The sequence below is a fragment of the Phodopus roborovskii genome, unplaced genomic scaffold (assembly GCF_943737965.1).
Source record: "Phodopus roborovskii unplaced genomic scaffold, PHOROB, whole genome shotgun sequence".
NCBI lineage: Eukaryota > Metazoa > Chordata > Mammalia > Rodentia > Cricetidae > Phodopus > Phodopus roborovskii.
The window spans coordinates 12,820,462-12,841,070 of record NW_026126567.1 but is presented as its reverse complement, the minus strand read 5'-3'; the positions used below and the strand labels follow the sequence as shown (position 1 = coordinate 12,841,070).

Sequence of the window (20,609 nt, the reverse complement as noted above, 5' to 3'; positions counted from 1 at the left end):
ACATAGCTGTAAATCAATGATAATAAAAATATTAAAAAAAGAAAGTGGTAACTCCTGTCTATCTCCTTGAGGAAGGCTTGGCTTGGCTTTGAGAAGGCAGCTCAATTTGCTCGTAATTGATGTACAGTTGCTGGGCAGACGAGAACCCCTGGAACATGGTGTGTGTGTGTGTGTGTGTGTGTGTGTGTGTGTGTGTGTGTATATGGGTGGGGGATGGGTGGTGTGTGGGGCAGTTGGCACACGAAGACAGAGTGTGAAGCAGGGGTGAGTCCTGGGATAAGAGGACTAGTAATGGAGGAAAGAGGTTAGAAGTTTACTGTGTGATCCCCTGGCCACCCACAGTTGTGTCCAGAGGGTTGAAGAAAGGTTAAATCTTCCAGGTCACGAGGAACCAAATTCTGGGCCTATGTCCAGAGCTGACTCCACGCCATAGCTAAGATGATCATAGAAACTGGCAGCAAGGAGCCTCTTTCCTTTGCAATGTCTCTTCAGCCTTCTACTGCGAATGCTGAACTTCTCCATCACTTGACAAGGAACAAGAACAGTTTTATTGACTTTTTGTTTTTTGCACTTAGCCTCTTTTGAAGCCAATATTCAAGCCGAAGCAATAAATTGGCAACAGACATCAGACATGAACACGTATTTATCTTAGTTTTTAATTCAATTTTATTTTATTTTGAGTTATGGGTTTTGGAAGGCAGCTACACTAACCAATATACTACCAGCACAGCACTTTATGGGTTTTGGAACTGAGGTTGAGTCTGTGGGTGGCCTATAAACCAATCTTAAGAATTACAGGATTTTTTTCTTGGTAGGGAAGTTCCCTGAGCAGTTACATATGTTCATTACAAACACAGGAAACGAGTAAGTCTAAAGAGACAATTCACTATGAATAATCACTGTTTTGACAATTTTGGTGTCTTTCCTTCTGAAAATAAATACGATTAATACAGAATGGTATCCAGACTCTATTTAATCCTTTTTTTTTTTCTTTTGAGAAAAATTCTTATGTAGTTCAGGCTGGCTTTGCACTCAAAGCTATCCTCCCGCCTCAGTCTCCTGCATGCAGGGTTAGGTGCCAAGTACCACACCTGGCTAAAACTTTACTTACTAGATCAGTCTATCTTTCTATATTTACAGATACACATAAAAATATCCAAAATTAAAATAAATTAAACAACACTCTGATGAGATTTGTGCAACCCCTCAGTTACATTTTTCCTCTTTCTAGGTTTCCTGCTCTGAAACTTCAGCTTTCTCGCCCAACCATCTCTTATTTTAGAGTGGTTCCCGATTCCACACAGCTGGCATCGCCACCTGAAGGCGTCCAGGCCCACGCAGCGCAGCGCGAGAACCCCAGCTTGGTCGGGGGAGGAGGAGCCCCTCGGTGGGTCCCACTCTGCCACTCACCACGTAAGGCCGGGCAAGGACCACACCGGTCTCCGCAGCCTAGGATTCACGGCCCCAGAACACGCTCCTCCAGCCCCGCCCCACCCGAGCCCCACCCACCCGAAGCCCCGCCCACCCCACCCGGAACCACGCAGTCTTCTCTGCGTACCCCGGGCTCCGCCCTCACGCTGCGCTGGATCCCGCCCACCCGGCTCTAGGCTGTTCCCCTCCCCCGAAAACAGCGCTTGACGGTGCCGGCTGTGTGCGCTCCGCCCGGGGAAGTGGCTACGCGGTGCTGCAAGCCGGTCGTGCGCTTGTTCCTGCGGCCATGGAGGGGGACGGCCCCACCGCCAGGGTCTCGCAGTACCAGCCGGCCTGCCCGACGCGGGACGCGTGTGTCTACAGCAGCTGCTATTGGTGAGAGAGCGCGGGCGCGGCGCCCGGGGTCTGCGCGCTGGGGCGCGCGCGCCGTTACCAAATGCTTCCTCCTCCCGGCCCTCGCCGGAGCTGAGCAGGCCTGCTCCGCCCGGGTTTGGGGTTTGGCGCGGAGGGTGGGGGGCGCGCCCCTGGGCAGTGGGGTGCAGTTGAGGCGCGTCTGAGTGCCTGGGGACCAGAAAGGAGAGTTAGGCTGGAGACCCCGAGATTGAAGTGCAGGTCAGTTTTAATTTTAAAGACAATGGAGGCACAGAGTTTGAGGGAAGCCCAATCAGGTGGTAATGGTTGCATCTGCATTGTCCTTGCCAGACGCCAAGCATGGTCTTGGGTGCTTTACGCGGACCAACTCAGTTGAACCCCACAGTAACCCCAGCAGGCAGTTACTGTTGTGATCGCAGTTTTAAGGAACTCCGAGGCACAGAAAGAAGGTACTGGGACAGCTCTTTTTCTCGGCCTCAGGCTGTGAGGCTAGTGTCCTAGGCTGCAGCTCTTGCTCTCCTAGGCTTCTTCATACCCACACCTCATCTTCCTTTCCCTGTGTAAGGACTTCTTCCCCAACCCAGGGGAAACCTCAGGGTCATCCAGATCTACCCCTCCCCCCCCTTCATCTGGTCGCCTAACCAATGACACTAAGAACTTGTTTATTCGGCAGTCACCTCGGTAGCCCGAGTGTTTGCAGTGGTCCCCAGCCTTCCCAGTGCTGTCACCGTTTAGCTATATCCCAACCATAAAACTATTTTGTTGCTACTTCATAACTGTAATTTTGCTAGTTATGAATCGTAATGCCAATATCTCATAGGTGACCCCCAAGGGGTCGTGACCCACAGGTTGAGAATTGCTAGAAGATTTATCTCCAGCACCAAAGCTGAACCATAGAGTGACTGTGGTTTGTCCCATACCGCACAACTAAGTGTTGGAATGAAATCTGGAGTCTGTGACGGTTGGAGTTCTAAGAGCTGTTGCATTGTGTACCTGCCCCTCCTGGTTCCCCGAGTCCTGCTAGTTTTTATCTGGAAACTTTGATTCCTCTGAGGATATAGCAGTGACCAAAATGGATACATTTCCTGGCAAGATCTCATGATTCATATATTTCAGTGGGGGAGGGGGGCGCGACACAGACACCAGCAAGGAAACTTAGTTTAGTTTGGCTGGTGGTAAGGGCTGTAAGAGAGATGGGAAGAGGGATAAGACGATGGTGGCTAATACTGCTTCATGTTAGGGTGTTTAAGGAAGACATTGTTGATAAGGTGATACTGAGGTCTGAGGAAAGATTTTAGGAGGTCACTTCAGGCAGGTAGCACGGAAGCCCTGAGAAGGATCGGAAGCCCTGAGAAGGATCGGAAGCCCTGAGAAGGATGGCTGTGCTATCTGTAGGAGCAAAAAGCGGCGTGGCGAGAAGTGCAAGAGTGGCAAGAGGTAACATCTCTTCAGTAGGTGATCTAGCTCCTTCTGGCTCCTTCAGCTACAGCAGAGCCTTCCTCCTCTGCCATCATGGGACTATTCCAGTTGCTTCCTAATAGGTCTGTTTACCTACTTCCCTTTGATGGTTAATATTATCTATTTGACTGGGTCTAGAATCCCCGGAGAGACAAACCTGTGGGCATCTCCATGAGGGAGTTTCTCCACTGGCTTGAGATGGAAGATCCACCCAAAATGTGGGCAGCCACGTTCCTTGGACTGATGTCCCAACCTGATTAAAAGTGGCAAACAGAGCTGGGCACCTGTATTTGTGCATCTCAGACTTTGGATGCAGCGTGGAGTGGCTGCTTCGTGCTTTCCTCACTGTCAAACTGAGCTAGAATGGACCCTTTATTTCCTAAGATGATGTTGTAGCTGGGCAGTGGTGGCACATGCCTTTGATCCCAGCCCTGGGAGGCAGAGGTAGGCGCATCTCTGAGTTCCAGGCCAGCTTGATCTACAGAGCGAGTTCCTGAACAGCCAGGGCTACACAGAGAAGCCCTGTCTCAAAAAACAAACAAAAAGATGCTGCCATAACAATAGGAAGAGTAACTAACACTCTTTAAATCTGCAGATCTTTACCATTTGCTGGTTTCATACTGCTCAAAACTATTCTCAACTTGAATGTGATGAGGGCTCATGTGAGAGCTTGAAAAACCTCACCATCTTAGAGTTCTACCCCAGAGAGTTTGGGTGTACAGTGAAGGAGTAGAAGGCTTTGCTCATCTCTACAGTTATTAATTAATTAATTAATTAATTACTTATGTGTGTGGGTGTTTTGCCTGCATATCCATCCATACATGTACTACTAGGAGGCTAGTAAAAGATTTCCCAAACACTGGGATATAGGGCTGAGTCTTTGCGAAGAGCAGCCAGTGCTTTTAACTGCTGAGTCATCTCTCCAAACTTCCAGTCCTCCCCTCCCCCAACCTACCTTAAAGACAGGATCTCACTGTCTGTCCTAAAACTTGCCATGTAAACCAGGCTGGCCTCCAACTCACAGAGATATGCCCGCCACCACCTCCTGAGTGCTGGGATTAAAGGCCTGAGCCACCATGGCAGGTTTGCTGATCCTCTTGTGGGATACTCTTAGAGATAGCAAAGTCCATGAGAGTATCAGTGGCCATCTGGTTTATTTGCTCAAGGCCTGTGTTTTCCCAACCTCATTTTGAACCTACCTTCTCTGGCCTGTTGCAGAGTTCTCAGCCTTGGCTCTGTAGGCATTTTCAGTGTCAAGCCTTTGTTCCATGAGTGTTAGGGTGTGTAATTTGGCCTGTATCATATAGATGCTATTACCAGCCCCCCCTCCCAGGTCGTGACAACCCAGCATTTCTCTAGACGGTGCTTGTTGTGCTGTGATTGGCATGTCAATAGGCACACCTGAGTGTGTTTGTTTCTCCAGGTTCTTTTAACTGGAAATAAATGCCTCTTCTGTTGTATTCTGGAAGATGTTCCTTATCTTTCCAGATCCCACTTACTGCTTGTGGGGCTGTGTGGTTTTTCAGGTCCCCCTTCCTTCCCCTTCCCACCGCAGTGCTGAGTATTGAACCTGTCTAGCATGCCGTGGAGATACATCCCACTTGCGTTAGGGCTGCCCCACCCTGTCTGCTTCTGAATTCTGCTCCAGTTGTAACCCCTGCAGCAGTCTGTTGCTTTGTTAGCCTTTTCCTATGGGTAAGATCACATGAAACCCTAGAGACAGAATTATCAGCACCCCGTTTTATTTTTCCATTTAACAGTTAAGTAGGTGCCAGAATCTGTAACAAACAGAGTACTTTCTCTCCCTGTTGCAGCTCACAGCATTTCCAATTGTAAGGACCTCACTCCAAGCCACCCTAACATCAAAAGTTGTGAGGCAAGGTGGTGAGAGAGACGGCTGAGCTCCTCTACAAGACTGCAGTGATGCCAGCTGCTGCTTGATGGCTCACAGCTGTCCATAACACCAGTTGCAGGAGAGCTGATGCCCTGTTTGGACCTCCGTAGGCGCTGCACACATGTGCTGCACAGATATACATGCATGCAAAACACTCCTACACATACAATAAATCTTTATTAAAAAAAAAAAGTTTCATGAGTTGGGTCTATAATACTAGCACCCACAGGCAGAGGTCAGGAAGGTAACCTTAAGTTTGAGTCTGGTCCAGAGTTCATAGCAAGTTCCAGGGCAGACCCTGTTTCAAATGTCAAACAACAGAAATTGCATGATACTCCTCAACTTAGTATTAGTTGTATTAGTGAAAAATAATTGATGGCTGGATTTAGTGGCATATGCTTTCAGTCTTAGCACCCAGGAGGAGGCAGAGGCAGGAGGATATTCATGAGTTTGAGGCCAGCCTGGTCTACATAGTGATTCCAAGCCAGTCAGAGCTATGTAGTAAGACCAAAGAAAAGAAAAAAGGAACTTAGTTTTATTATTAATTTTTTGCCCTGTGTAACATTCACACAGATTTGAAAACTAATGGGTAGTGTGTATTCAAGCCAAGTCACATATTCTGCCTACTAATGTTGCTTGTGGACTAGTGAACCCTGCATTAACTCCAGACCCACCTGTAGGGTGGAGATGGGGGCAGGGCAGAAAGAAGAAACTGCATCTCTGCTGTGTGTGTATCTCAGTTAACTGCTGACCTACATCTCTGCTGTGTGTGTCTCTCAGTCAGTTAACTGCTGACCTACATCTCTGCTGTGTCCGTGTCCCTCAGTTACTGGGCTCCCCTCTGGGCTTTCTCTGTGTATCTTTTATCCCCTTCTGGGATATCTGGCACTTTGGATCAGAATGAGTCTTCCCATTTGTAGGCTTTAATTCATTATCTAAGCGCTTAGCTGTTATCTGTGTCTCCTGGGCTCTTGCAGATGCTTGTGACTAAGATCAAAATTCCTGTAGACCAGACCAACACCTGTCTTCTTGGAACCTGGACACAAATTTAATGGGGTGTGCTCAGCGTAGGGGGCCTGGAGAATGGCTTCTCTGTTCATACCACACCCAAGAGGAATCTGGGGCCATTTTGATGAGGGGCACAGTGTGTCCTCTCTGTGAGCAGATCCCCTACATGCATCTCCCCTATTCGTCTACATGGCTTCCAGGAAAAACCGCTGGGGCAGTGTTAGGGGAAGGGCTCCAGGGTTTATCTGGGGAGGCTGCCCTCTAGAGCATACCCAGTTCATGTGTGAAGAGTCCACGGGTGGTCTCAGGAATACAGAGTGAACCTCAGTTCTCTCCTTTTACCACATGGGTTCCCCAGGGGTAAACACATCCAGGCTTGGCCTTTAGCTCCTGAGCTATCTTGCCATCCTGGAACCTTTTTTAAAAGGGTGTGTGAGGGAACTAAAGGTACCTGCCAACAAGCCTGAGGACCTGAGTTCAATCCCTGGGACCTACAAGGTGGAAGGAGAGAACCTGACTCCTGAAAAGTTGTCCTCTGACTTCCACACATTCATTGTGGCATGCATAAGTAGCTCCCCCTCCCCATGTGTGTATAATAAAAAATAAAGAAGTGTGTATCCCTGTAATACTTTTAGTTTTATTTAATTCCATTCATTTCCTGCTTGCTGGTTCTGTCTTGCTTCATCTGCAGGTATTGAGATGTAGATGACTAGCAGACTGAGTGATACGCTGAGTAGTGCTGCTGAGACTCATTTTGAGCAGAGGTGTGTGTGAGTCATCACACAGACAGGGACCCAGAGGCTGAGCTGTAACACAGCTGGGAGTGTCAGACAGCCACTAAATGGCCTGCCAGAGAGAAGAGATTTGTCTGGGACAGAGTGCAGGAAGATGGGTTTCAGTTCCCAAAGGAACCCTTCCTTCCTTCTAAATTGAAATGCTTTAGACTTATCTTGCGTATTTACGTGAGAGTGCATATGATTATGCGCATGCATATGTGTGTATAGCTCATGTCCTCCTGGTGCTGGAGTCACAGGCAGTGTGAGTGCTGAGAATCAAACTAGGGCTCCCTGGAAGAGCAGGAGGCTCTCTCAACCACCAAGCGATCTCTCTAGTCCTATTTACTTTTGAGACAGGGTCTCGCTGAGATCTGCCTCCCAAGTACTGGGACTATGCCTGGCGAGGCAGTTTTCTAAAAGACCTTTATTACTCAAGGGTGTTTGGAGCACCCTACCCCAAACTGGAATTCGAGGTATGCACCGCCATGACCTGCTGACTTTCTCCACTTAACCCGTCAAGAAGGAAAGGGGCTGAGAGGTCTCATGAGAGAGCCAGCCAGCACTGACCCTGCCTGGCCTCTGCTTCCGGATGCAGGCCCCTGTGCTCTCTGGAGAGCACTGTGCAGTATCTTTAGTTCTTGTGAGCTCTCACAGTGCAGGATGCTTGCTCTTAGGAGTTGGACTTCATTCCTTCACCTTGATGTTGATTGCTTAGAAGCATGTATGTATGTATGTATGTATGTATGTATGTATGTATGTATGTCATGTCTGTCTCTAATTATGCAATTAAAAAGGCTCTAAACCACACATGGAGTGTGCCTGTAGTCCTAAGCACTCAAAAAAGGTCACCGAAAATTTGTGGCCCGGGTGGTCTACACAGTGAGTTCCAGGTCAGCCAAGGTCTACACTATGAGACATTTGTCTCAAAAAGGAAGGAAGGGCGGGAGGGAGGAAGGAAGGGAAGGAGAGAAGGAAAGAGGGAATGCAGTCTGCATAAGCATGCCATGGTATAGTTTGTCAACTACAATTAAAGGACTAAATTCTATCTCAAATCTGAGTTTAAAAACCCTGTCATGAGCCTGTGGGTGGTGGCACACGCCTTTAATCCTAGCATTCCAGAGGCAGAGGCAGGCACATCTCTTGAGTTTTTAGGCCAGTCTAGTCTACTGAGAGAATTGGAACATAGTTAGGTCAGTTACACAGAGAAACCCTGTCTCGAAAAACAAAACAACCAACCAACCAAACAAAAAAACCCTGTGACAGTTCTCCGTTAGTTCTCGGGATTTATGGAGGGTTAGTGCGGCACGAGATGTGTATTTTATAGAGGAGACAAGCAGGTGCTTAGAGAAGACAGTAAAAAGCTGCTTTTCTTGTTGGTGGTGAGTTTGGATTCCAGTGGTTCCTCAGCTTCTGGAATCCTGGCACGCTGTTTTACAGGTCATAGTCTTCAGTGGTGGGTGTGGTCCTCTGTGTGGATGGATGTGCACACAGCACAGGTCGGGTAGCAGCCTGGTGACTACTGCCTTAGAGGAGAGTCACTGTTACCCAGCTGTCAGATGAGGTGGTTAAAGTCCTTTCCAGTTATATTGATTAAACAGTTGTTTTATTTTAGTGAGGAAAACATTTGGAAACTCTGTGAATACATCAAAACCCATGACCAGTATCCCTTGGAAGAGTGTTCGGCTGTCTTCATATCAAATGAGAAGAAGATGGTAAGTTGGTAAGTGATGACAGTTAAATGAGATATAGGGCGGCCTCACAAGCTAAGTGCAGTATGGAAGCCATACTATTCTAAAATGTGCTTGATGCTAGCAGCCTTTCGCACTGCTTCCTTTTTCTTCGGTACATTTGATTTAGGAGAATTTGGCCTCTCATTGTAGGTGATGAAGTGTGTGATAGCATGTTTATGTAGATTTCATAAACAACTTTCTTTTTTCGACAGAGTCTCATAGTGTAGACGTTGGCTGACCTGGAACTCCTGTGTAGACCACACTGGCCACAAACTTGTGGTAACCCTCTGAGTACTGGGATTATAGGCGTGCTCCATGTCTGGCTTGGAGCTTTTTTAATTGCATAATTAAGCCATCTGACTCAGATTTGAAGTACACATTTGTCTCTGAAGTTTGAGTAAAGCTGGAGTGAACTCCGCCGAGCATCGGAAGCGGCCCTTTGTGATTTACAAAGTGCTTTTACAGTCGTCGTTTCACTTGGGGCTAATAGAAGCTCTGTGAAATAGGCAAGGTCCAGGCAACTTTCTCTGTTTTACTTATTGACTTTACTTTCTTTTGGAGACAGGTCTCACACACCTAAGCCCACCAGCCTCACAGTCATTACATCGCTGAGGCTGGGATTTCAGGCTTGTACCTCCAAGACCTGCTAACTTTCTCCACTTAATCTGTGAAGAAGGAAGGATGCAGAGAGGGCTGATGAGTAACTGAGAGAGACTGGCGCTGCCTGGCCCTCTGCTCTCTGGAGAACACTGCAGTACATTCAGTTGTTGTGACTCCCACAACAGGATGCTTGTGCTTAGGATTTAGATTTTATTCTTTCACCTTGGTGTTGATTGTTTAGAAGCAGAAACATTTTTGACTTTAGAATTTAATTAAGTTAATTTATCCTGAAATATGGTCTCAAACTCATAGAGGACTACCTACCTCTGCTTTTGAGTGTTGGGATTAAAGGTGTGTGCAACTGTACCTGGCTAATCTTTTTAAACGTGTACAGGTATTTTGCCTCCATGTATGTCTGTGTACCTTGTGCACACTGTGCCTGCAGAGGCCAGACGAAGGGGTTGGATCCTTTGGACCTGGAGATACAGATGTCTATTAGCAATCCTAGGTCTTCTGTAAGAGCAGCCAGCGTTATAAACTGCTGTCCCATCTCCCCAGCCCACTAAGGGGATATTATTACTCACCAGTGTATTGGTGTAGAGAATCTAGGAGGATCTGAATGAGAACCATGGATGTCCTCTATTTTGTAGGTACCTATTTGGAAACAGCAGGCAAGACCTGGGAATGGACCTGTGATCTGGGTAAGATGGCCACCTAAGAGCCTTTGATGCAGTGTTGCTTATGGCCTCTGAGTGACCAATATGTTGTGGTACAGCAGAGTTGAAGGGAAACTAGAGAAAGACCATGACAATTACTAGTAAAAGGATCTTTTGAGAATGGATGTTATTCTGTCTGTGTAGAAGCACTATGGACATGCAGTTTTCTAACCTTTGTTTTGGGATCTGTAATGGTTTGTGTATGAAAAGTCCCATACAGGCTTCTGTGTTTGAATTCCTGGTCCCTAGCTGGTGACGCTGTTCTGTGAGGCTGTGGAACCTCTGAGACCCAAGGCCTGGCTAGTAGACGTGTGTCACTGGGAATGGGCCTTGAAGGTTGTACCTACGTCTGGGTATGTCCTGTGTTCTCCCAGACGGTTGTCACGGGACGAACAGTTGTCTCATGTTCCAGCTGTCATGAAAGTCACTCCCATCTTGTCTTCCTCAGGATTGGTAGACTGTCGTGGGATATTTGTAACTGTGAAGATGTGTTGCTGTGATTGGTGTAATAAAAAAGCTGAACAGCCAGTAGCTAGGCAGAAGGTATAGGCGGGATTTCCAGGGGAAGAAAGGAAGAGATAGAAGAATCTAGGCGTGAGAGAAAATCCAGAAGACACAGAGGAGACAGGAGGTGCAAGATGGAGGAGAGATAATGTCATGTGATAGACCGTAGATTAATGTAAATGGGTTAATTTAAATTACAAGAGCTAGTTAGGAACCAGCCTAAGCTATAGGCTGAGCTTTTAGTAATTAATAAGGAGTCTCTGTGTCATTACTTGAGAGCTGGCTGGTGGTACAGGGAAAGACTAGTTACAGTGTCTGAAACCGTGAGCCAAAATAAACATTTCCTCACGTTAGTTGTTTCTGTCAGGTTATAGAGCTGGGGAACCACACAGGAATCTGAGACAGGTTCTTTTTGTGTAGTCTTGGCTGACCTGAACCTTCTGTTTCTCCTGTCCTATCTCCCAATTCTGTTTCTCCTGTCCTATCTCCCAAGTGCTGGGATTAAAGGTGTGGGCCACCATGGCTGGCTTATAATAGTGTTTGCAAAATCCAGTGTAGGAGAAAAATTTGTGATTTCCCAGTCTTGTACCCATTCTATACCAGTAACTTTTTAAATATAGCTTGGATGCATGTTTGATTAATCTGAGACTGGTTAAAAGTATAAGCACCATGTTTATCTGGAGAAGGGTTCGAGATTGCATGTTCCCATCAAAAGATGGTGGTGCACGCCTTTAATCCCAGCACTTGAGAGGGAGAGGTTGTCTGATCTCAGTGAGTTTGAGGCCAGCCTAATCTACAAATTAACTTCCAGAACAGCTAGGAATACACAGAGAAACCCTGTCTCTTGGGGGGGGGGGGATTTAGTGTTCTCTTTTTAATATTAACTTGTTATTTGTTATTGCATGTGTGTGCACATGTGCAGAGGTGACCAGCTTTGTTGAAGCGGAGTCTCTTGCTTCTGCTGCTGTACTATAGCAAACTCTGGGCTAGCTGGCCTGTGAGCTTCCAGGCCTGCTTCTGCCTTCCATCTCTCTGTAGGAGTGCTGGATTTCAGATGTTCAACACTACATCCGTATGCATAGACTTTTTACCACATCCATAGACTTTTTACATGGGTGCCAGGAATAGAACCTGTGTTGTCAGATTTTTGTGGCTACTTCTTTTTCCTGCTGAGTCCTCCTTGCCTTAAGATGTAGTATTTTAGTTCTGCCTGCATGTATCCCTGCAGGCCAGAAGAGGGCACCAGATCTCATTATAGATGGTTGTGAGCTACCATGTGGTTGCTGGGATTTGAACTCAGGACCTCTGGAAGAGCAGCCAGTGCTCTTTACCTCTGAGCCATTTGTCCAGTCCCAAGATTTAGTAGTCTTAACTAATTCCTAGGTGAACATGACTGGCGGTTGAAAAGCAGGGTTGGTTGTGGTAGAGGGGAATGTAGAGATAAGTAGACTAATGGGCAGCGGCTCTTAGCTCATCTGGAGGCGGGGAGTACACTTGATAGGTTCCATGTCTGCCTTCCTTAACTGGAGTCAGAGCTGGAGGGAGCATCCAGTGTAAGGTTTCTGTTGTTGGGCGTCTTTCCTGTCTCATAAGTCAAAGCGCTAGCATTCCCGGCAAACTCGGATGCGCTGGAAGAATGTTAGATGCTAGTAGCGTGATTTTGGACTGAGCAGTCATTTGATGTTTTCTCTCCACGAGAGCCCTTTTTCCTGGGTTTGAAGCAGCAGCCTGCATTCATGTCCCTTGAGAATCCGGTGGTCCTGGCCATCATCTGGTGCTGGCAGTGCCTAGTCTGGGAATGGGAGCTGCAAAGAGGTAGAGGGAGCGTCCATTCTGTAACAGAGCAGGGCTGTGGGAGCTGTCTTTATCCTTCTCCTTTAGACACTGCAGATGTGCAGGTGACAGCTTGGTGATCTTTTTTTTTTTTTTTTTTTTTTTTTTTTAAGATTTATTTATTGTGTTTACAATGCTCTGCTTACATGTCTGCTTCAACACCAGGAGAGGGCACCAGACCCAAGTACAGATGGCTGTGAGCCACCATGTGGTTGCTGGGAATTGAACTCAGGACCTTTGGAAGAGTAACCAGTGCTCTTAACCTCTGAGCCATCTCTCCAGCCCGCTTGGTGATCTTTTTATTTTTTTGGATTTAATTTTTGTTTTTTAATTAGAAAAGCAGTAAAAATAGGCAGTTAGCATATTCTCCAGACTACCCCCAGGAAGACCCTCTGTTGGCGATTTGGGGGGCAGTCACTTTCTCTACCCCCAGGAAGAGCCTCTGTTAGCAGTGGGGGGCAGTCGCTTCCTGTCACTGTAATGCATGAGTGAGTCACTGTGGAGGAAAGGTATTTTGTGCTCAGTGTCTGCTTTCAGTCCACGATTGCTTGGCTCTGTGTTCGCGCCTATGGTCAGGCAGAGGCATACAATAAATAGGCAGAACTGTTTGTCTCAAGGAGAGAAAGAGAGGAAGGGGCCAGGCTCCCAGTGTCCCCTTCAAGGCTAAGCCCCCATTGACCAGAAGACTTCTCACTAGGCTTCATGGTTTGGGTTCGGCTGGTCCGGCTGGAACTCTCTGTGTACATCAGGCTGGCCTCAGACTCACGGAGTGCTGGGATTAAAGTATGTCTCCGTATCTGTCCTGGACTTACATCTTGAAGCCTCCATTACGTCCCTAGAGCACGCTGATAAATAAGACTTTAACATATGGGCTTTTGTGGGACATGAAGATCCAAAGAATAGAAGAAGATACCTTTGTAGACTTTTTCTGCATTCATACATGTGAATGTGTATGTACTTCTGAATGCACATGTGAGTCTTTGCATGATCAAACTTTAAAATATAATACAGAATACATCAATGTCCTGCAATCTGCTCAGCTGTAGAACATGGGACATCACACAACAGCGGGTCAGACACTGTCGTTGTTTACCATTGTCTAGTCACTGGGCATTTTCCTGGTTGGGGAGTTTTGTGTTTTGTTTCACTTTGTCTTGCTGTTACCAGGAGGGTAGTATTATGGAGATAGCTGCTTTCCTGCTGATGCTTGTGCGCTGGTCCTGTGATGTCGGAATTGACTGTCGTGCACCACCTGGCTAACTCAGTGATTGTTCTTCCTAGGATTACCATGTTGTTCTGCTTCATGTGCCAAGTGGAGGACAGAGCTTCATCTATGACCTCGATTCTATTTTGCCATTCCCCTGCCCTTTCAACATTTATGTAGAAGATGCCCTTAAGTCCGACGATGACATTCATCCACAGTTTAGGAGGTGAGGGATTTCTGAAGTGAGACTTGGTGATTACGCAGGAACCCTCCCCTCCCTGTCTGTCCCTCCTCCTCTTTTTCTCAGTCTTTCCCTTTCTTCACCTCTCTCTCTCCTCTTTGTCACCATCCTCCTAGTTTTGCATTATTGGTGTGCTTACAAGAGCTTAAGAGTATCTTAAAGCTCTGCAGGCTCCTCATCATATAAAAGATGCTGTTATGGACGTGAGTGTGATGAGGGCCAGCCAGGCCTGAGGCTGGACTCTCATCCCTGGAGTCCACATGGTGGAAAGAGACAACTGATGTCTATAGATTACCTCTGAAGATTTCTGCTTTGATTGCTGGAGTGTGGCTAGAGCATGGCTAGTGTTCTCAAACTCAAGAAAATTACAAGACATCAATAAAAAGTCCTAGCCTTTGTCCCAATGTGCAATTGAGTAAATAACAACTGAATAGATTTTCTCTTGTTCTCCCTCCCTCCCTCCCTCCCTCCCTCCCTTTCATTCAAGATTTATTTATTATGTCTGGTGTCCTGCCTACATGTATCTCTACAGGTCCAAAGAGGGCACCAGATCTCATTACAGATGGTTGTGAGCCACCATGTGGTTGCTGGGAATTGAACTCAGGACCTCTGGAAGAGCAGCCAGTGCTCTTAACCTCTGAGCCATCCCTCTAGCACCTCTCTTTACTTTCATAGCTTTTGGTTTCAGTCATTTCAACTTGTTTAGTGGGTAATCAGCCATGTACATGCGTGTGCATTAGTAATCATTTCCTTCAGCTTGTTTAATAGGCAACCAATCAGCCATGTACATGTGTGTACATTAGTAGCAGTGCAGAAATTCTTGAGTAGTTTTGTGCATGTCCTAGGAACGGTCCATTGTAGGAATGAGTTAGAACGGCAGCTGTGATACCTCCCTGACATAAGTTTGTGTTGATTTATCTGCAGGAAATTTAGAGTGGTCCGTGCTGATTCCTACTTGAAGAACTTTGCTTCTGACCGTTCTCACATGAAAGACCCCAGTGGGAACTGGAGAGAGCCCCCTCCAGCCTACCCCTGCATTGAAACTGGCGGTGAGCCAAGGGTGTACCCTCAGGGCCTCTGCCTGATGGCCGCTCAGATCTGCGTTTCCCTTAGCCAGTTCTTGGATAAATACGAGCACTCTGTGTGTTTCCTAGCTTCAGGAATCGAGGGTCAGAGAACAGGACTGGAAGGCAAAAGCACTCAGGGAGAATAAGTGCCATGACCGTAACCATGACCGTAGCCATGACCACAGGGAACCGCTGGCCTATTGTATACATCTGCTAGGGTTCTGACATCACATCTGTGTGTCACATATCGGCCCTGTCAGTAGCACATTGCCATGGTGGGGTTTCATGTGCTGGTAAAAGACTTCCCCAGTGCATCCTTCTGGCATGTGAAGTGCCATTTTGGAGGCCTCGCAATAAACCTGCATTAGGAGGGCTCTCACCGTGCTTGCTTCCTTTGGTCCAGTTGAGAATGAGCGTTAAGGACGTGAGCGTTAAGGACGGAGCAGGTCATTCACCTCTGACTGTTGCTCGGCACTTGTGTGCCTTTGAGACATTACGACTGTAAGTGCTCACAGCATTCCAGTTATGGGTGAGGTCTTCCTGTCATGTTCTGTTCAGTGCAGGCTGCAGGGAAGAGCCCTGCAGGCTGTGCAGGGTTCTGCAGGGACAGCAGGGCCACCGCTAGCTCTTTGAGGAAGAAAGCAAAAGGAGTTATCGTATTTGAAGGGACAGATACTTGAGGGTTCTGACTGAGTTTTGAGTCTCTCGGTGAGAGGCTTCTAATGAAAGAAAAAACAAAACAAAACAACCCCAAATTGTGATTGCTTTCCTATGTCCCACTGCGTCCCAGCTTTCATGTTAGAACTATGAGAGCTGTGAGGAGAGGCTTCCTGGGTTACCTCACTGTCTCAGGTATCCTGCTACCAGGGCCTAGCCTGGACACAGAGCCTTCAGCAGGGACCCGTCCAGGGCCTAGCCTGGACACAGAGCCTTCAGCAGGGACCCGTCCAGGGCCTAGCCTGGACACAGAGCCTTCAGCAGGGACCTGCTTCTCTTGTAGGTTGAGATTCTTTCAGCCTAAACATGTAGATAATTTACACGTGTGACCTCATCAGGACCATTTTGGGTCAGTCCTTTAGCTTTGGTGGCAGGTCATTAGGTGTCCATCCTCACTCACTTTGTGCAGGCTTTGGTTAGCTTCTGCACATATAAATCTCATTTATAATGTGAGCTGGAAGACGGCTCCAAGTGTCGTGCCTGCCAGACAAGCCTGAGGACCTGAGTTTGAATCTTCAGCACCCACACAGAAGGCAGGTGTGATGTGCCTTTAATCCTAGCGCTGGAGGGGTGAGTCCTTGAGCTGTCCTGTCTAGCTTAGCTGGGCCAGTGAAGTCCAGGCTTGGTGAGAAATGTTCTCTTAAAAAATAAGGTGAACAGCCCAGGAAAACAGCCAATGCTGAGCTCTGGTTTTCACATGTGTGAACTAATCTGTGGTATGCATACCCCTATATACACACACAAACATCCCTGCAATGTCTCTTGAAAATGTTGTTTTGTGGGGGAGGATCTGGGAGGAGTTGGAAGAAGAGAAAGACTATGGCTAAAATACATTACATGAAACTCTTAAAGAATAAATAAAAACATTTTTAAAAATTTATTTTATTTTTAAAATTTTTAAAATTATATTTTAAATTTTTAAATTTATAGTTTTTGAAATTAAAATTTAATACCTTGTTTTCTCTTCCCTTTTTATTTCATTTATTTATTTGTTTTTGGCTTTTTGAGACAGGGTTTCTCTGTGGCTTTGGAACTAGCTCTTGTAGACCAGGCTGGCCTTGAACTCACATAGCTCTGCCTCCTGAGTGCTGGGATTAAAGGTGTGCGCCATTACCGCCTGGCATACATCATGGCCCCCTTTTAATTTTTAAATTTTAGTTTTAGATTTAATTATTTTATTTTATATGTGTGGATGTTTTTGCTTGCATTTATATCTATGCACGTAACGATGCCTGAGGAGGTCAGGTGAGGGTATTGGATCTATTGAAAGTGGAGTTGTAAGCCACCATCTGAGTGTTGGGACTCAACTCTGGGTCATTTGCAAGGACAAGTTCTCTTAACCACTAATCCATCTTTCCAGCTCCTCCTATTTATATCATCTGTCTGTCTGTCTGTCTGTTTATAAGACAGGATCTTACTATATATCCCTGGCTGGCCTGGGACTCACTGTGTAGATCAGGCCAGTCTTAAACTCATAGAGATCTGCCTACCTCTTCCTCCCCAGTGCTGGGGTTAAAGGTCTGTGCCATCATGCCTAGCTCTTTTTTTTTTTAAAAATCGTTTTCATTTTATAATGGGTATTTGCTTGCATGTATATACTCTAGAGGCCAGAAGACGGTTCTGGATTCCCTGGAACTAGAGTTAGAGATGGTTGTGAGCTGCATGTGAGTGCTGAGAACTGAACCTGTGTCCTCTGCAGTGGCAGCCAGAGTTCTTAGCCACTGAGCCATCTCTCACACCCCCTTCAGGTCTTTTTAAGTGTGCATGCTGCTCGCTCAGCTCTTTCCTTGCCATTTGTTGGTTGAAGACATTGGGTGTAGGTGTGGCAGCTTGGCAGCTGGCTGACTGTGATCCCTTTGTCCTTCTGAATACCCTGTAAGTTGCCCACTGAGGCCTGGAAATTGACAGTTTGATTATGCATGCACCATTTATGTAACATTTAAATTTTAAATAATTTTAGGCTTCTAGAAAAATTTATTAAATAGGACAGAGCTCTTATATAACCATCTCTCAGATTCCCTTGGTGTTATCCTTGTTTTTTTTTTTTTTTTTCTTTTTTTCAAGATAAAGTTTCTCTGTGTAGCCCTGGCCGTTCTGGAATTCACTCTGTAGACCAGGCTGGTCTCAACCTCAGAGATTCGCCTGCCTCTGCCTCTTGAGTGCTGGGATTGAAAGCATGAGCCACCACCACTTGGCTAAATCTTCTTTTTTTCAGATATGTTTATTTTCAGTTTTATAATGTGTATGGAGTTTTGCCTACATGTATGTCAGTATTCCATGTGTGTTCAGAGCCCAGTCAGAAGGGGGCATCGAATCTCCTAGATCTGGAGAACCATGTGTGGGATGTTGGGGTGCTCTGGAAAAGCAGCCAGTGCTCTTAGCAGCTGAACCATTTTTCCATAACACATAACTAAAGCATAATCACCAGGAGAGAGAAGACAGCGATGGAAAACTGTTGCTGTGTTATATGAAAATAACAGTAATAACACCGTGAAGGTTTTCAGGGCTTCTTATTCATTCATTTTAGTATAGAATTTAACTCAGGGATTTGACATTTGGTTGTCATTTTCTTTTTTGTTTCCTTTAGTCTGTGACAATTCCCTTTCTTTCCCTTTTCTTGTACAACCTTTATGTTTGTAAAGACTGCTGTCCATCTGCTTGGTGGAGCGATGTCCCTTATGCTGGTGTGGTGCTTGTCTTGAAGAGAGTGCTGTGTGTTTGAGACAACATGGTAGGCGTGATCTTGAACCCTTGCTCATTTAAATGGGTTCCTCGCCTCTTAGGTTTCTGGGTTCTTCTGTTGCTGCTAACCTGCAATTTGTTTTACCAGACGTTTCTTTCGTGTTCTTTTCTAGACTCTAAAATGAACCTGAACGACTTCATCAGCATGGACCCTGAAGTAGGATGGGGAGCTGTCTACACACTTTCTGAGTTTGTACATCGGTTCAGCAGTAAAAACTGCTCAGCCTGATGCTAGAATGTGAAACTGAAGAAGTTCTAGGATATGAATAAGCCATCCTTCTATTTAAGGGAGCTGCATGGTACAGGTGGTTTGGAGTTATATTTTTTTCATTAACTTTGAGTGGAAACATTAATGAACAGAAATATGAGTGAATATCTCCTTCCCCCTTTTTTAGATTGGGAATTGATCCCTGAGTTCTGTCTCCAACCCTAAGTCAGTCAGACCCCAGCCTCAGACACAAACAAGTCAAATAAAAGCTTTCTATTGATATGCCACAGGCAGTATATAATTGCTAAGACATCCCCATAGCTTATTTGTTTAGTCATTTGATGACCTAGGCCAGCAATTGTGCATTAAACTACAAGTATGAATAGGCTCTTTTTTCTTGATCTTTCTGCTTCCTGTCCGGCTAGACTTTAAACTCTTTGAGCACAGGGCTGTGGCCTGTGGCTCCTGAATCTCTGTTGCCCATTAGAGGTACCTGTAAAATGTTCCAAAGACAGCTCTGCTGCTTGGAAAGGACAATATTGTGAGCTGAATCAGCTATAAGTATTAGTCTTTTTGGACTATGATGTTTAAAAAAGCTGCAGATATATTGACTGAGTGTTTATTTGGCCCATGTATGTGCATAGTTTTAAATAAAACTGACTTAAAAATCAGTTTTGGTTTTGGAGATTTGGTGGCTTTCTTTTTTTCTGAGGTGGAGTTGGGCAGTGTTGGTGACAGGGCTTTGTGTATGTGACAAGTGCTGTACCAGTACCATCGAGGCCCTCGTGTCACTCGTTATGTGTGTGTGCGCGTGCGCGTGCGTGCCTCTGTGTGTGCGCGTGTGTGTGCGTGCCTCTGTGCGCGCGTGTGTGTGCGTGCCTCTGTGTGCGCGCGTGTGTGTGCGTGCCTGTGTGTGTCGCGTGCGCGTGCGTGCCTCTGTGTGTGCGCGTGTGTGTGCGTGCCTCTGTGTGCGCGCGTGTGTGTGCGTGCCTGTGTGTGTCGCGTGCGCGTGCGTGCCTCTGTGTGTGCGCGTGTGTGTGCGTGCCTCTGTGTGTGCGCGTGTGTGTGCGTGCCTCTGTGCGCGCGTGTGTGTGCGTGCCTCTGTGTGCGCGCGTGTGTGTGCGTGCCTGTGTGTGTCGCGTGTGTGTGCGTGCCTCTGTGTGCGCGCGTGTGTGTGCGTGCCTGTGTGTGTCGCGTGCGCGTGCGTGCCTCTGTGTGTGCGCGTGTGTGTGCGTGCCTCTGTGTGTGCGCGTGTGTGTGCGTGCCTCTGTGTGCGCGCGTGTGTGTGCGCGTGCCTGTGTGTGTGTGCGTGCGCGTGCGTGCCTCTGTGTGTGCGCGTGTGTGTGCGTGCCTCTGTGTGTGTCGCGTGCGTGCGCTTGCTTGTGTGCCTGTATGTGTGTGTGTGCGTGCATGAGTGCCTGTGTGTGTGTGTGTCGCGTGCGTGCGTGTGCGTGCATGTGCTTGTGTGCCTGTATGTGTGTGTGCGCGTGTGTGTGCGTGCCTGTGTGTGTGTCGCGTGCGTGCGCGTGCCTGTGTGTGTGTGCTTGTGTGTGTGTGAGAGTGCCTGTGTGTGTGTGAGTGCAGGACAGAGGTTGATGTCCTTATTTTGGGGGCAGGGTCTCACTGATTGGGCTAACCTGGCTGTCCAGTAAGCCCTGGGACTCCTCTTGTGTCTGTCTCCATGGCATGGAGTTATAGGCACGCTACCTTGTTTGGCTTTATGTGTGAGTTGGGGGTTGAACTCGCGTCCACATACTTATGTGCCAGGCACTTTACTGACAGTCATCTTCCCCAGAGGCCTGAGGTAGTGAGAATGGTGATGGTCCCCAACATCACTCTTGATCAGAAATACTTAAGAAGGTCTCCATCATAGATGAAAACCATTGCTCTAAAGTACATTTAGCATACACACCTGCCTTCTTGAAGGTGCCTTAGGAATTTGACTCAGTCTTATAATTTTAAATAAAGATTTTATATGAAGGGTATTGTTGTAATGTCTCTGATTGGTGGTTCTATTGTAAAATTAAAAACATTTTTTTATTTGAGATAATCTTTTCGTGAAACATAGGCTGACCTGGTATTCTCTATGAAGCCTGGGCTGTTCTTGA

At 46.7% G+C, this 20,609-nt stretch overlaps 1 protein-coding gene and 1 non-coding gene across 3 annotated transcripts; both read left to right on the top strand.

Moving 5' to 3' along the window:
* Positions 1-1,660: 1,660 nt before the first annotated feature.
* On the top strand, positions 1,661-19,168 carry Ntaq1 (N-terminal glutamine amidase 1). 2 transcript variants are annotated; one of them, XM_051202545.1, is made up of 6 exons: positions 1,661-1,806; positions 8,552-8,651; positions 9,920-9,970; positions 13,604-13,752; positions 14,692-14,816; positions 18,407-19,168. In XM_051202545.1, exons 1-6 carry the CDS (start codon positions 1,718-1,720, stop codon positions 18,520-18,522), a joined length of 630 nt encoding a protein of 209 aa, XP_051058502.1. In that variant the 5' UTR covers positions 1,661-1,717; the 3' UTR covers positions 18,523-19,168. The 2 variants fall into 2 exon arrangements, with proteins under 2 accessions (XP_051058502.1, XP_051058503.1); XM_051202546.1 differs by lacking the exon at positions 9,920-9,970.
* Positions 6,209-6,333, top strand: LOC127235454 (small nucleolar RNA SNORA11). Its single transcript, XR_007835714.1, has one exon. It is a non-coding gene; the product is annotated as a small nucleolar RNA SNORA11 (small nucleolar RNA).
* Positions 19,169-20,609: the final 1,441 nt, after the last annotated feature.

What these genes read in the sequence shown, in the direction of transcription:
- Ntaq1 (XM_051202545.1), top strand. Translation starts at nt 1,718, where the DNA reads ATGGAGGGGGACGGCCCCACCGCCAGGGTCTCGCAGTACCAGCCGGCC. An exon ending in ATTCATCCACAGTTTAGGAG is followed by an intron (nt 13,753 to 14,691) that starts GTGAGGGATTTC and finishes ATTTATCTGCAG; the next exon opens with GAAATTTAGAGTGGTCCGTG. An exon ending in CCCCTGCATTGAAACTGGCG is followed by an intron (nt 14,817 to 18,406) that starts GTGAGCCAAGGG and finishes GTTCTTTTCTAG; the next exon opens with ACTCTAAAATGAACCTGAAC.